Raw genomic sequence first — 15,016 nt, 5'->3', positions numbered from 1 at the left:
TATTGGCATCCTGTAAGAGTTCTTCATGTATAATCAATGAAAGAAAAAGGATGTTTGTCTGAGTACTATCATGAGCCTGTTAACCATGCTGTGTATTTTAAAAATGCACTAAAAAAATAAATAATTTTTTCCAAAAAGAAGATGCTGAGCTTTCTATAGGAATGACCTTGGAGATAAAGGAACCATTGAAATACCCTTGGAAAAAAGGGAAGACAGTGGATGTGAAAATTAGCATGTAGGGTATGAATAATAATGTTTACACACATACCAAAACATGAAGGTGTACAAGGTAATCGAAAATGAAAGTACTTCTAAAATCATCTGGTACATGTTAAGCATATGGGTGAGAAGACCTTGGTGAACCCTGTGACAGTGTAATGGCATAAGACAAAACTCAAGACAAGGTATCACATGTGTTTCCACATGGGTGACAGTGGCTAAATTTTTTTAAAGTGGGATATATATATAAAGTATATTTTATATTCAAATTTATCAGATTTAGTAAGAAGGAAGCTGAGCATATTAAAGATAGTGAAGACTGGGAAAACTTCTAGCTCACTTACATAACAAACTGGAGCACCAAAAGCTCTCAAAGAATAAAAAGTAAAAGAAAAATGAAAAACACTTTTACTTTTAATCTGACTTCAAACAAATACCTCAAATTTATACATGACTTCACTAACCAAATAAAGTATTTGCACTATGCTCTAAACTACCATTACAAGAAACCAAACGGTCAGGTTATTTTAACAATTCTATCACATCCAAACTTTTAAATATGCACATGAAGAATTTCAGATCTGGATATACGAGACATCTCTTCAAGGTCTCTCAGAGTAAAAGAAAGTCTAGTATTAAATTCATTTGCATTTAAAGAATCCTCAGCAGGTACAAATTGACTGTAGTAGGCACTTTGTATCCAAAAATTCTTTCAATTATTAACCTAATTTCTTTCCCTCCCACTAATTTTGTATCTTATTAGTTACTTCCATAGGCTACACTAATAATATATTTCTTGTTCTCCTGTCACCTTGCCCACTGCTTTCCCTTTACCTCCCTCCCCACTCTTCTTACTACAGATTATAAACACTGAAAAACTATGGACCCAAGCAACTATAGTACTTTGCATGTTTTTATCCTGCTTGGCTTCTCTGACCACCCTCACCTGGAAATGATCCTCTCTGGAGTTGTCACCTTCTTTTACATTGTTACACTGGTGGGTAACACTGCTATCATTCTTGCATCCCTCCTGGATCCCCATCTCCACACACCAATGTACTTTTTCCTCAGGAATTTATCTTTCCTGGATCTATGTTTCACAACAAGCATTGTCCCTCAGATGCTGGTTAACTTGTGGGGACCTGAAAAGACCATCAGCTCTGTGGGCTGTATTGTTCAGCTCTACGTGTATATGTGGCTGGGCTCCATTGAGTGTCTGCTCTTGGCTGTCATGTCCTATGATCGCTTCACAGCTATTTGTAAGCCCCTGCATTACTTTGTAATCATGAATCCACGTCTGTGTGTCAAGATGATAGTCATGGTCTGGGGTATTAGTTTGGCCAACTCTGTAGTATTATGCACACTCACTGTGAATTTGCCTCGATGTGGACACAACCTCCTGGACCATTTCCTGTGTGAGCTGCCAGCCATGGTCAGGATAGCTTGTGTAGACACCACAACAGTTGAAATGTCTGTCTTTGCTCTAGGCATTGTCATTGTCCTTACACCTCTCATCCTTATTCTTATTTCCTATGGCTACATAGCCAAAACTGTGCTCAACATGAAGTCAAAGGTAGGGCAACAAAAAGCAATGAATACCTGTGGATCTCATCTCACTGTGGTCTCCATATTCTATGGAACTATCATCTACATGTATTTACAACCCGGTAACAGGGCCTCTAAGGACCAAGGCAAGTTCCTCACCCTCTTTTACACAATTATCACTCCAAGTCTCAACCCCCTCATTTACACCCTAAGAAACCGAGACATGAAAGATGCACTGAAAAAAATCATGAGGTTTTACCACAGATTTTCAGAATTACACAGAAACTAGAATCCATGGAAAAGCAGTAGAGAGAAGAAAGCAACAAAGAAAGCTCTCTGGTTCAGATTTGAATAAGGAAAGTAATCAGTGGGTCTTAAAGACCAACAGCTAAAGTAATTCTCACATACAGACCTTGTACGGATGTAAAAAACTTGGAAGATTAAGTAGATCTTCCATATTTCTAACTATTGGCATGTTCTCAGGGAATGCATGTCACTAAGAATCTGTTTGCTAAAATGTAATAGAAAGGGGCTCTGAATGTAAACTCGAATGCATTTTAATTTCTTTAGGAGCCGCCATGGAATCTGTTTTGTCTCCTTGTATAGTTTCAATGATGATGTTCACATATTCTAAAATATTGACCAAAACAATTCCCTGTGCATTGCATTTTGAACAATCAAATAATAGTATATACATAATTTGCAGTGTTTATTTTTCTGTCTGTTTTTGAGACATGATTTCATGAAACTAACATAGTCTCAAATGCCTTATATAGCTAAGAATGAGCCTCCTGCTTCAACCTCTAAAATTCTGGGATTACAGGCATATACCATCACAGCCAGTCTGTGTGGTATTGGGCATTGAACACAAGGCTTCATACATGCCAAGTAAGCAATTTTACAACTTGCACTGTATCCCCTGCCCTATAAATAATATGGATATTTAATCTTTTTGGATGTCATCCAAAGATGTATTCATATTTGGCTCAGATAATGCACTAGGCATGGCAGCCATCATCACAAACCCCACACGATGGTGGCTTCTTCCGTCTTTGTTCAGTGACATTTGGCACTAATATCTTTTGCAACTGTCTACTACTTTCTCTAAGATGAGAGAATGAATGGGCATAAATTAATGTGCTTTACAAAGTGGCAGCGCAGGGCTGGAGACACAGCTCATGGTTAAGAGCAGAGGACCTGAGTTTGATTCCAGCACCCACATGGCAGCAGTAGTCTGTAACTCTAGTTCCAGGGGATCTGACACCCTCTTCTGGCTCCAAGGGCACAAAGCACACATGTAGTACACAGCCATCTTTTCTGGAAAACACAATACATATAATGAAATAAAATTTAAGGTGATAACACAATATTACTTAGTTCTCATTCATCCATAAAAAACTATATTCCATGGCTATCTCAACTTTAATCAAAGTGTAATATGGGGGCTGGGGATTTAGCTCAGTGGTAGAGCGCTTACCTAGGAAGCGCAAGGCCCTGGGTTCGGTCCCCAGCTCCGAAAAAAAGAACCAAAAAAAAAAAGTGTAATATGATCAATTTGACAGATGTTAGAATTTTGGCAAATGTCTATGAAATTTGTGTGAGTCTTAAGAGTTATTGTAATATTTAGAGTGATGAAATTTCACAAGGTAAATGAAATTTTATTTCTATATATCATAACATTTACTTTTGTGGAAAATGGTATTTCATATAAACTTTGATATTTTCTATTATTTTATACCTCCAAAAGCTCTCCTCTTTGTACTTTCAATAAACCATCTAAGCACATTAAAGGTGGTGGTAAACACCTTAAATCCAGCACTCAGGAGGCAAAGGTGGGTGGATCTCTGAGTCCAACACTAGCCTGGCCTACAAAGAAAGTTCCAGGACAGTCAGGACTACACAGAGAAACCCTGTCTCCAAAAAAATGTAGATAAATAGATAATTTCAATAAGTCAAGATGGATTAAACAGAATACCATGATGAAATCAAAAAGTGTAATTTTTCCTCTATTGCTTTATAATACTGGAAATGTGAAGAAGAGTCACGGAATGATTACTTACTTGACCAGTCAATGACACTATTATACCTCACATAAAATATAATTAATAACAATAGGATACTGTGAATTTCTTTGTCTTCCTCTTTATAATTCTTTCAAAGTTATTTTCAAAAACTAGTTCACCATCCCACAACAGAGATAGCAAGTTCTGTGGGATGAATGTCATCCTACTTGTTGTTGTATTTTATAAATTTTCTCTAATCTTTGCCAGGTTTGTGTGTAACGAATTTATATAGTAATCACTACCCAGTTTCAATAAACTAAATATACAAAACATATAATAGTTGCAGACCTCCAGAAGAGTGTTACACTCCCTATCTGGAATTGTTTACATGTGTCTTATTTTCATTGCCCTTTGGTTTCCCTTTTCTACATTTAGACTAGAAATTATTTTTTTAATTTAACATCAGATTTATATCAGTAAATTTAAATTCCACAAAAAATCTGCATAATAAACTCAACCAATTGATAATGATATAATCTGTCCAACAAGATTAGACAATTGTCCTATAAAAATCCATCCCTTATGAAATATTCATAACTACCTGTGGCCATTTAAGGCCACACAGATCTGGGTCGTCCTTCTCTGACTCCATCTTGGTTCTTCTTCCTCTTTCTCCTCTCTCTCTCCCCTCCCTTCAAAACTCTGTCCCTGCCTTACTTTTTCACTGTCCAATCACAAGTCTTGCCTTATCTTTTTTTATTCTCTCTTTCTCTTTTTTTCGGAGCTGGGGACGGAACCCAGGGCCTTGCGCTCGCTAGGCAAGCGCTCTACCGCTGAGCTAAATCCCCAACCCCGCCTTGCCTTATCTTATGCCTGCTTTCACCTGCATAAAGACAACAATCTATGCTTCACCCTTTCTGTCTAATTAAACAGGAAACTTTTCTCAAATGTTAGCTGAGCACAACTATTACCAGTCTGTAATTATAAAGTATAAAATACCAAATAACCAGTCCATAATTTTCGTCAATTAAATAGTACATTCTGTTATCTATCTTAAGAAAGGCTTAAAATCTATGTGTTTAGCTGGTATATTATCTGAAAACTATTCAATTTACTATGTATTCTCAATGTTAAATAACCTGAGTGGGCTATGAGATGTTAATTAATCTTCAACTCCATCAGAAATCTGAGAACAACCAATACTACCTGAAAATATAGGAATCCTAACAGGGCTTCCTAAAAAGTGACAAGTTGAAGAGACAAGTGACTACTGGTACAGTCCCCTGTTAGCAACATATAAGAGCATCAGTCTTCAGCCTTCTGGCCCAGTCTGATCTGACAGACCTTTGTAACACAGAATTTTTAAAAACTGATTATTCTGACTTGGCAGAGATTATCTGTCATCTATTCTGTGTGTTCTTTTCTGGACAGTATTTTGTCTGTAAATGAAATAGACAATTTCTGCGCAGTGGCTGCCTAGCCACAATGTATTACCTCACCTAGATGTAGAGATGCTCAATTTCTTCTTTGAATCCACAAAAGGGGAGCTGCTAGGAGCAGATGTGTCTCAACAATAAAAGAATAAATAACATCAAATATCACATTTTGTGGATTTCTGGTTTTTGAAAAAAATCAATCTATGTAAAGTAATTTTGACTGTTTTCCATTAACTACTCTTAGGTATTTCTAATAAATTATCTCAAAAACACCCTAACAGTAAACTCAGAGCGATGAATTTAATATCTAGGCCTTAACTCATATGTTTAATCAGCTCGGCTCAGTAAAAATAGCAATTATAGGACTGGGTCTAAGTCTTGAAATCTTAAACGCATTGTATAAGCACAAGGCCTATATGAGAGTAACAATATCAAATCTCAATTTTCTACCAATAAGAAATTCAAAAGCTGGTTCTTTGAGAAAACCAACAAGATAGATAAACCCTTACCCAAACTAAAGGACACAGATTGTATCCAAATTAACAATATCAGAAATGAAAAGGAAGACATAACAACAGAGGCAGAGGAAATTCAAAAAATCATAAGATCCTATTACAAAAGCCTATATTCAACAAAATTTGAAAATCTGGAGGAAATGGACAACTTCCTAGACAGATACAAGGTACCGAAGTTAAATCAGGAAGAAATAAACCATTTAAACAAGCCATAACTTTTTTTTTCTCCATCTTTATTAACTTGGGTATTTTTTTTAATTCCTGTTATTTTTTTCCTTTTATTTCTTTTTTTTTCTTTATTAACTTGAGTATTTCTTATTGGCATATCGAATGTTATTCCCTTTCCTGGTTTCCCGGCCAACATCCCCCTAACCACTCCCTCTCCCCTTCTACATGGGTGTTCCCCTCCCCATCCTCCCCCGATTACCGCCCTCCCCCCAACAATCACGTCCACTGGGGGTTCAGTCTTGCCAGGACCAAGGGCTTCCCCTTCCACTGGTGCTCTTACTAGGCTATTCATTGCTACCTATGAGGTCAGAGTCCAGGGTCAGTCCATGTATAGTCTTTGGGTAATGGCTTAGTCCCTGGAAGCTCTGGTTGCTTGGCATTGTTGTTCATATGGGGTCTCGAGCCCCTTCAAGCTCTTCCAGTCCTTTCTCTGATTCCTTCAACGGGGGTCCGGTTCTCAGTTCCGTGGTTTGCTGCTGGCATTCGCCTATGTATTTGCGTATTCTGGCTGTGTCTCTCAGGAGCGATCTACATCCGGTTCCTGTCAGCCTGCACTTCTTTGCTTCATCCATCTTGTTTAATTGGGTGGCTGTATATGTATAGGCCACATGTGGGGCAGGCTCTGAATGGATGTTCCTTCTGCCTCTGTTTTAAACTTTGCCTCCCTATTCCCTGCCAAGGGTATTCTTGTTCCCCTTTTAAAGGAGTGAAGCATTCGCATTTTGATCATCCTTCTTGAGTTTCATGTGTTCTGTGCATCTAGGGTAATTCAAGCACTGGGGCTAATAGCCACTTATCAATGAGTGAATACCATGTGTGTTTTTCTGTGATTGGGTTACCTCACTCAGAATGATATTTTCCAGTTCCAACCATTTGCCTATGGATTTCATAAAGTCATTGTTTTTGATAGCTGAGTAATATTCCATTGTGTAGATGTACCACATTTTCTGTATCCATTCCTCTGTTGAAGGGCATCTGGGTTCTTTCCAGCTTCTGGCTATTATAAATAAGGCTACTATGAACATAGTGGAGCATGTGTCTTTGTTATATGTTGGGTTATCTTTTGGGTATATGCCCAAGAGAGGTATAGCTGTGTCCTCAGGTAGTTCAATGTCCAATTTTCTGAGGTTCTGAGGAACCTCCAGACTGATTTCCAGAACGGTTGTACCAGTCTGCAATCCCACCAACAATGGAGGAGTGATCCTTTTTCTCCACATCCTCACCAGCATGTGCTGTCACCTGAGTTTTTGATCTAAGCCATTCTCACTGGTGTGAGATGAAATTTCAGGGTTGTTTTGATTTGCATTTCCCTTATGACTAAAGATGTTGAACATTTTTTTAGGTTTTCTCAGCCATTCAGAATTCCTCAGCTGTGCATTCTTTGTTTTGCTCTGAACCACATTTTTTAATAGGGTTATTTGGAAAAAAGATAGCATTTTCAGCAAACGGTGCTGATTCAACTGGAGGTCAACACGTAGAAGAATGCAAATCGATCCATGCTTATCACCCTGTACAAAGCTTAAGTCCAAGTGAATCAAGGACCTCCACATCAAACCAGATACACTCAAACTAATAGAAGAAAAAGTGGGGAAGCATCACGAACACATGGGCACTGGAGAAAATTTCCTGAACAAAACACCAATGGCTTATGCTCTAAGATCAAGAATCGACAAATGGGATCTCACAAAGCTGCAAAACTTCTGTAAGGCAAAGGACACTGTGGTTAGGACAAAACAGCAACCAACAGATTGGGAAAAGATCTTTACCAATCCTACAACTGACAGAGGGCTTTTATCCAAAATATACAAAGAACTCAAGAAGTTAGACAGCAGGGAGACAAATAACCCTATTAAAAAATGTGGTTCAAAGGGGTTGGGGATTTAGCTCAGCGGTAGAGCACTTGCCTAGCAAGCACAAGGTCCTGGGTTCAGTCCCCAGCTCTGAAAAAAAAAATGTGGTTCAGAGCTAAACAAAGAATTCACAGCTGAGTGAGGTAACCCAATCACAAAAGAACACACATGATATGCCCTCAGCGATAAGTAGATATTAGCCCAAAAGCTTGGAATATCCAAGATACAATTCAGGAACCACATGAAGCTCAAAGAGAAGAAAGACCAAAGTGTGGATGTTTCAGACCTTCTTAGAAGGGGAAACATAATACTCACAGGAGGAAATACAGAGACAGAGTGTGGAGCAGAAACTGAAGGAAAGCCCACTGAGAGACTGCCCCACCTGAGAATCCATTTCACATACAGACACCAAACCCAGTCACTATTGAGGATATCAAGAAGTGCTTGCTGACAGGAGCCTGATATAGCTATCTCCTGAGAGGCCTTGCCAGAGCCAGACATATACAGAGGCAGATGCTGGCAGCCAACCTTTGAACTGAGAATGGGGTCCCTAATGGAAGAGTTAGAGAAAGGACTGTAGGAACTGAAGGGGGTTGCAACCCCAGAAGAAGAACAACAGGAACTTTTATTTCCTGTAACCAACTGGCTAATATTTACAGACTGACTCTTTGAAAGATGACAGAGAACTGCAGCTTAGCATTCATATGTCTTTAATATGTCTTTAATAGTTTTGCAATATATCTTTTTGCCAAGCTCTGTAAGAATGGGAGAATTCAGAAATCCAGTAAATTGGAAATCTATTTGCTTAGCTGGTTTCCAAAAAAAAAACCCACCCAACAGTTTTGTAGTCTCTGATGTCTGTCCTAGGTGGATCCAGCTGAAAGTTTCTGAGATCAGGAGGTCAGGCAGGTCAGTTCAGCATGACTGACGATGAGACTCACCAAAGTTGAACATTCTGTAATACATAAATCTGAAAACAAAATTTAGTATCATCAAGATATCTGAATGGATTGTATTAGTCTGTGTAGACTGAACAGACTGGATAGGATGAAATTTTAGTTTTTTATTGTTGTTGTTGTTGTTGTTGTTGTTGTTGTTGTTGTTGTTGTTTTCTTTTCTTTTCTTGAATCTAGTTCTTCAGGATGTCTCCCTCTCTCAAATCTGATCCATATAGCTCTGGAGGGTGCCCAGAGCCTAATCACCTTTTCTAAAAACTCAAAGACAAAACCTTTTTCCCAAATCAGTGTAACCTTTAACTGGCAACCAGAAAAGCTTGTATCTTGTATTCTCTCCCAGAGAAATAATATTATCACAAAACTCAAAATCAGAGCCATTTTGAAAATTAAAAGCATTTAAAATAAATGAAGTGAACTAAACAATATTATATGAGTCTATTTTAGGCTTCTCTAATCAGTCAACCCAAAATCCCACAGAGCCCATGTTAGAAAGAATATGAGCCTCCTGCAGACCAAAATGTGCATCTATCTGTTAAGCTCTCTACCTGGAGCATCAGACTTCTATTCATTAATAACTTCTATAATATACACATGTTATGCACTCTGCCTGGTACTACAGACTTCTATATTTCCCTGTACTAGTTATGAATTGTGGGCAGAATTTCCCATGAGACTTGGGCAAAATCTGTATTTTCTCCAACTATAAAAACAATTTAATCACATTTCTATTAATACCTGCTAGTAAGAAGCAGGCAGCTTGTCAAGCCAGGATTTAGCCCAAAATTCCTATGGAGCCCACGTTAGAGAGAATGTGAGTATCCTGTAAGACTTATTAGAGCATTATATCTTTATATTACCCATCAGTTAACTTCTCTACCTGGAACTTCAGACCTCCACTTACTTGCAACTTTTACACTATACCTCTGTTATGCACTCTACATGGTGCTGCAAACTTTTTTTCTACCTTAGTTCTGAATCATGGGTGAAATTCCCCCACGAAACTTGGACAAACTCTGAATATAAATCTGTTCTAAAAGCAAATAAACCAGTCTTTGAATTAAGCCATACTCTAGGCTCTTTGACCTAGAACAGCCTGTTTCTTTTCATAGCAGGTGACCTAGAGTCTGAGCAGAATCTCTCTCTGTGTTTCTTTCTTTTTTTTAATTTTTTATTAGATATATTTCTTTACTTACATTTCAAACATTATTTCCCTTCCAAGTTTCCTGTCCATAAGCCCCCATTCCCTCCCCTTCCCCTCCCATACGAGTATACCCCTATATATCCCCCTTATTGCCCCCCATATTCCCCTGCACTGGGGGTCCAACCTTGGCAGGACCAAGGGCTTCCCCTTCCCTAGTGCCCTAACAAGGCTATTCTCTGCTACATATGCAGTTGGAGCCCTGGGTCAGTCCATGAATAGTCTTTCAACAGTGGTTTAGTCCCTGGGAGCTCTGGTTGGTTGGCATTGTTGTTTTTATCAGGTTTTGCCAAAAGTAATCTACAGATTCAATGCAATCCCCATCAAAATTCCCTCTGTGTTTCTTTTGTTTAAGATTCCAGGGCTTTTGGCCCTGAATCAAGGCCAGCAGTTTGCTGAAGCTGTTGGTTTCAAGCAGGTCCCTAAATAAATGTCTTTCTATGGTCTGTTGGCCATTCCAGAAATTTAAAAATGTAATGGTCAATTCATTAGAAACAAACATCTGGCTGGATATGGTACCCTGCTCTGTGATTATAGCACTTGGGAGGGTAAGGCAAGAGAATTGAGAATCTGAGACCTGCCTGGGCCTCAGCAAAATCCTGTCTAGGGTAGGTGAAGTGGGGGGGGGGGGGGGCAGGGAGCCAAAGAAACAGCCATGTTGTTTGTGACAGATGTGTATGGCTGACGGTCTTAGTGGGGTTCCATAGTTTGTGTATGATACTAATGCTTTACTGATTTAGCTTTGTTCATTAAGTTATATGTTAAATCTGTCACCAAGAAAAAAAGGATTACTGTGGGTTTTCTGCCCAGAACATGAGTCTGTACTGTGAATTTTAGGCAGTACTATTGTTAGTGCCCTAACTTGTATGCTTTAAACTTACTCAAATTAGAAACGTGGAAAAAAATGGGGTTTCTCCCCAGGATAAAAAAAAAAAAGATTCCAGGGCTTGAACCACCACGTGACTCTGACTCGTCATGGCACCACCCCTCTCTCACTTAGAAAAAACCTCCCACTTAGGAAATAAAACTCTAGAGTTCTTTGTATATATTGGATATTAGCCCTCTATCAGATATAGGATTGGTAAAGATCTTTTCCCAATCCCTTGGTTGCTGTTTTGTCCTATTGACAGTGTCCTTTTCATTACTGAAGCTTTGAAATTTTATGAAGTACCATTATCGATTCTTGATCTTAGAGCATAAGTCATTGGTGTTCTGTTTAGAAATTTTTCCCTGTGCCTATTTGTTCAAGGCTCTTCTATCAGTTTCAGTGCACCTGGTTTTATGTGGAGGTTTTTGATCCACTTGGACTTGAGCTTTGTACAAGGTGATAAGAATGGATTGATTCTACATGCTGACCTCCAGTTGAACCAGTACCATTTGTTGAAAATGCTGTCTTTTTTTTCCACTGAAGGGTTTTAGCTCCTTTGTCAAAGACCAAGTGATCAGAGGTGTGTGGGTTCATTTCTGGGTCTTCAATTCTATTCCATTGATCTACCTGCTTGTCTCTGTAACAATACTATATAGTTTTTATCACTATTGCTCTGTAATACAGCTTGAGGTCAGGGACAGTGATTCCCCCAAAAGTTCTTTTATTGTTGAGAATAGTTTTTTGCTTTCCTGAGTTTTTTGTTATTCCAAATGAATTGAGTTGGAATTTTGGTGGGGATTGCATTGAATCTGTAGATTGCTTTTAGCAATCTGCAAAATGGCCATTTTTACTATATTAATCCTGCCAATCTGTGAGCATAGGAGATCTTCTTCAATTTCTTTCTTCAGAGACTTGAAGTTCTTGTCATACAAATCTTTCACTTGCTTGGTTAGAGTCATACCAAGGTATTCTATATTGTTTGTGACTATTGTGAAAGGTATCCTTTCCTTCTCAGCCTGTTATCCTTTGAGTAGAGGAAGGCTACTGATTTGTTTGAGCTGATTTTATATCCAGCCACTCCTCTACTGGGGACCCCATTTTCAGTCCAATGGTTGGTTTAAAGCATCTGACTCTGTATTTCTCAGGCTCTGGCAGAGCCTATCAGGAGATAGCTACATCAGGCTCCAGTCAGCATGCACTTCTTGGCATCCACAATATTTTCTGGGTTTGGTGACTGTATAAAGAATGAATGAATTCCCAGGTGGAGCGTCTCTGGATGACCTTTCCCTCAGGCTCTGCTCCACATTTTGTCTTTGTGTTTCCTCCTGTGAATATTTTGTTTCACCTTCTATGAAGGACTGAAGCATCCGCTGTTTGGCTTTCCAACCTCATGTGGTCTTCCAGCTTCATGTGGTCTGTAGATTGTATCTTGGGTACTCTGAGCTTCAAGAATTTCATGAAGTCATTGTTTTTAATATCGGAGAAATGAACCACATCTCTCTGTTGATGAACATCTGGGTTCTTTACAGCTTCTGGCTATTATAAATAAGGCTGCTATGAACATAGTGGAGTATTTGTCCTTGTTATATGTTGGTGCATCTTTTGGGGATATACCCAGGAGTGGGTATAGCTGGGTCCTCAGGTAGTACTATATCCAATTTTCTGAGGAACTGCCAGACTGATTTCCAGAGTGGTTGTACCAGCTTACAATCCCACCAACAATGGAGGAATGTTCCTCTTTCTCCACATCTTTGCCAGCATCCGCTGTCACCTGAGTTTTTGATCTTAGCCATTCTGACTGATATGTGGTGGAATCTCAGAGTTGTTTTGATTTGCATTTCCCTAATGACTAAGGATGTTGAACATCTGTGTAGTTACTTCTCAGCAATTCAATATTCCTCAGCTGAGAATTCTTTCTTTAGCTCTGTCTCCTATTTTTTTAATGTGTTTATTTGATTCTCTAGACCAGGTGAGGGGGGAAGGGATAGGGGATTCCAGAGAGGAAACTTGAAATATAAGAAAATATCCAATAAAAAAAGAAAAGAAACTCAACTAACTCTAATTCTCAGGCTGATAATCTTAAAGTTTTATAGAAATTAAATCAGTATTGAGGATACTTTTGGTTATCTGAATTTAGGAATTTAGATCATTGTAAAAAGTATATCTATTTAATTGTTATTAAATGTTAAACTTCTAGCAATGAATCAATGCCTAGGAGAGCTAATCAACCTGATCTCAGATGAATAGATCTCTGACCTATGTTTGAAGATGTAAATGTCAATAACTAATACTGTTAATTATATAAAATTCTCAGTTTAATAAATTGCTTTTTGAACAAGGAGTCATGTCAGCATTCATGAGATTTGCCACCCTGGCAAAAGCTCCACAACACAGGATCAACACTTTTAAAAGCATAAACAGTAATTAAAGGAGAAGACAAATACTAGATTACAAATCAGACCAGATTTGAATCTCATGTTTTCCTTCATTTAAAAAAAAATCTCAGATATAATATATACCTGTCATACTAGCACATACTGTATGAGTCTATTTTAGGCTTCTCTAATCTGTCATGTCAGGAAATCAACCCAAAATTCCCATGGAGCCCACATTAGAGAGAATTTGGGCCTCCTTCAGAATTGAAAGTTCCAGAACTAACTGGATTACATTGTTAGCATGTCTCGGGGTTGGGGATTTAGCTCAGTGGTAGAGCCCTTGCCTAGGAAGCGCAAGGCCCTGGGTTCGATCCCCAGCTCCGGAAAAAAAAAAAGAAAGAAAGAAAGGAAAACATTGTTAGCATGTCTCAAATAAAGAATGAGTATAGAACAGAATCTAATCAAACAATGTTTCTAAGCCTTAATTTCCTAGGTTTAAGATGGATTGTAACATCATTTTCCTTTCTTTTGTTGACTCTTTCACTGATTCACTACATTAGACTCCTGGTATTCATCTCCTCTTTTACAGAGATTAAATGCATCTAGAGCAAACAATAAAGGACTCTTCTGAAGTATGGAGGCACTAGGCAGGCTTCCCAAAATGGTGAGTGTCAGTGTCACTTCCAAGGATCCTAAAGTTGGCAAACAACAAACGGGACAAAACTAAGGTAATATGCTTCCTGTTCCCTGCAAAATGGAGGCATACACACATAAACTGAAGAAGGCTAGGCAAGTACCTAAGGAGTAGGATGCTGAGTCCTTAACAGATATGCTGAGGAGTGGAATAGCTGTGTCATATGGTGGCTGCACCAGTTTGCAGTCTCACCAATGGTAAGTGAAATTTCCCGTATTCCCCAGATTTGGGGTCGGGGGTTCAAGACAGGGTTTCTCTGTCCTGGAGCTCACTATGTAGACCAGGCTGACCTCAAACTCACAGAGATCCACCTGCCTCTGGAGGGTTGGGATTAAAGGTCTGTGCCACCACCACCGAGAATCCCACATGTTTTCCAGCATCTGTTGTCAGTTGTTTTGTAGATCTTCACTAGTGTGACTTGAGTAAGATGAAATCTCAACGTTGTTTCAGGGCAAGTTGCTTTGTTTTGGTTTTGAAACATGGTCTCTCTATGGCACACAGGCTATCCTAGAACTCATTATGTAGACCAGGATAAATTCAAGTTCTCAGGGATCCACCCACTTCTGCCTCCTGAGTGCTAGCATTTATGATATATGACACCATGCCTGGCTCAAAGTTCTTTCGATTTTCATTTCCCTAATTGCTAAAGGTGATAAACACTTGAGCTATTTCTCAGCCATTTTTTCTGGAACTCTCTGTACAGAGCCATAACCCATTTTTTAAAATGAAATGTTTGTTTGTTTGTTTGTTTGTTTGTTTGTTTTGGCACTTTGGGTTTGTTTGTTTGTTTTAGTTCATTGTACATTCTGGATACTAATCCCCTATCAGGTGAATAGTTGGCAAAGAGTCTCTCCCATTCTTTGGGTTTTTCCTCACTTTATTGTATCTTTAGCTATGAGAAGCCTTTTAGATTTATGAGGTTCCACTTCTCACTGGTATCCTTCATTCCTAAGTAAATGGATTCCTTTTCCAGAAGTCCCTTCCTATCCCTTTTTCATCCCTATCCTATCCCTCCTCCTCCTCTCCTTTCTTCCTCCTCCTTTTTCTCCTCTTCCTCTTCCCTCTTGTTCCTCTTCTTCATCCTGCTCCTTTTATTTTTTTAGTTAAGATTTTTTTTTATTACCATGAG

General features: G+C 38.7%; 1 protein-coding gene, 1 long non-coding RNA gene and 1 other non-coding gene across 3 annotated transcripts in view; 2 read left to right on the top strand and 1 right to left on the bottom strand.

Annotated features, from left to right (window-relative positions):
* The first annotated feature begins 1,099 nt into the window (after positions 1-1,099).
* Or2w1 (olfactory receptor family 2 subfamily W member 1) lies at positions 1,100-2,053 on the top strand. The gene has a single exon (NM_001000107.2). The coding sequence runs from the start codon at positions 1,100-1,102 to the stop codon at positions 2,051-2,053; it is 954 nt and encodes a 317-aa protein (NP_001000107.2).
* Positions 2,054-8,489: 6,436 nt separating this feature from the next.
* Positions 8,490-15,016, bottom strand: part of LOC120097780 (uncharacterized) — a 37,279-nt gene continuing 30,752 nt past the window's right edge. Inside the window, exon 3 of the long non-coding RNA NR_190524.1 lies at positions 8,490-8,766. This is a non-coding gene — a long non-coding RNA (uncharacterized LOC120097780). The remainder of the gene's footprint in view (positions 8,767-15,016) is intronic.
* LOC120097979 (small nucleolar RNA SNORA2/SNORA34 family) lies at positions 10,318-10,454 on the top strand. The gene has a single exon (XR_015642058.1). It is a non-coding gene; the product is annotated as a small nucleolar RNA SNORA2/SNORA34 family (small nucleolar RNA).

Source organism: Rattus norvegicus, chromosome 17 (assembly GCF_021556685.1).
Source record: "Rattus norvegicus strain SHRSP/BbbUtx chromosome 17, alternate assembly SHRSP_T2T, whole genome shotgun sequence".
In the NCBI taxonomy this organism is placed as follows: Eukaryota; Metazoa; Chordata; class Mammalia; order Rodentia; family Muridae; genus Rattus; species Rattus norvegicus.
This window is presented reverse-complemented; position numbering and strand designations above follow the sequence as displayed.

Bases quoted from the DNA above. Each gene is read 5' to 3' on its own strand.
- Or2w1 (NM_001000107.2), top strand. From the start codon at position 1,100: ATGGACCCAAGCAACTATAGTACTTTGCATGTTTTTATCCTGCTTGGC.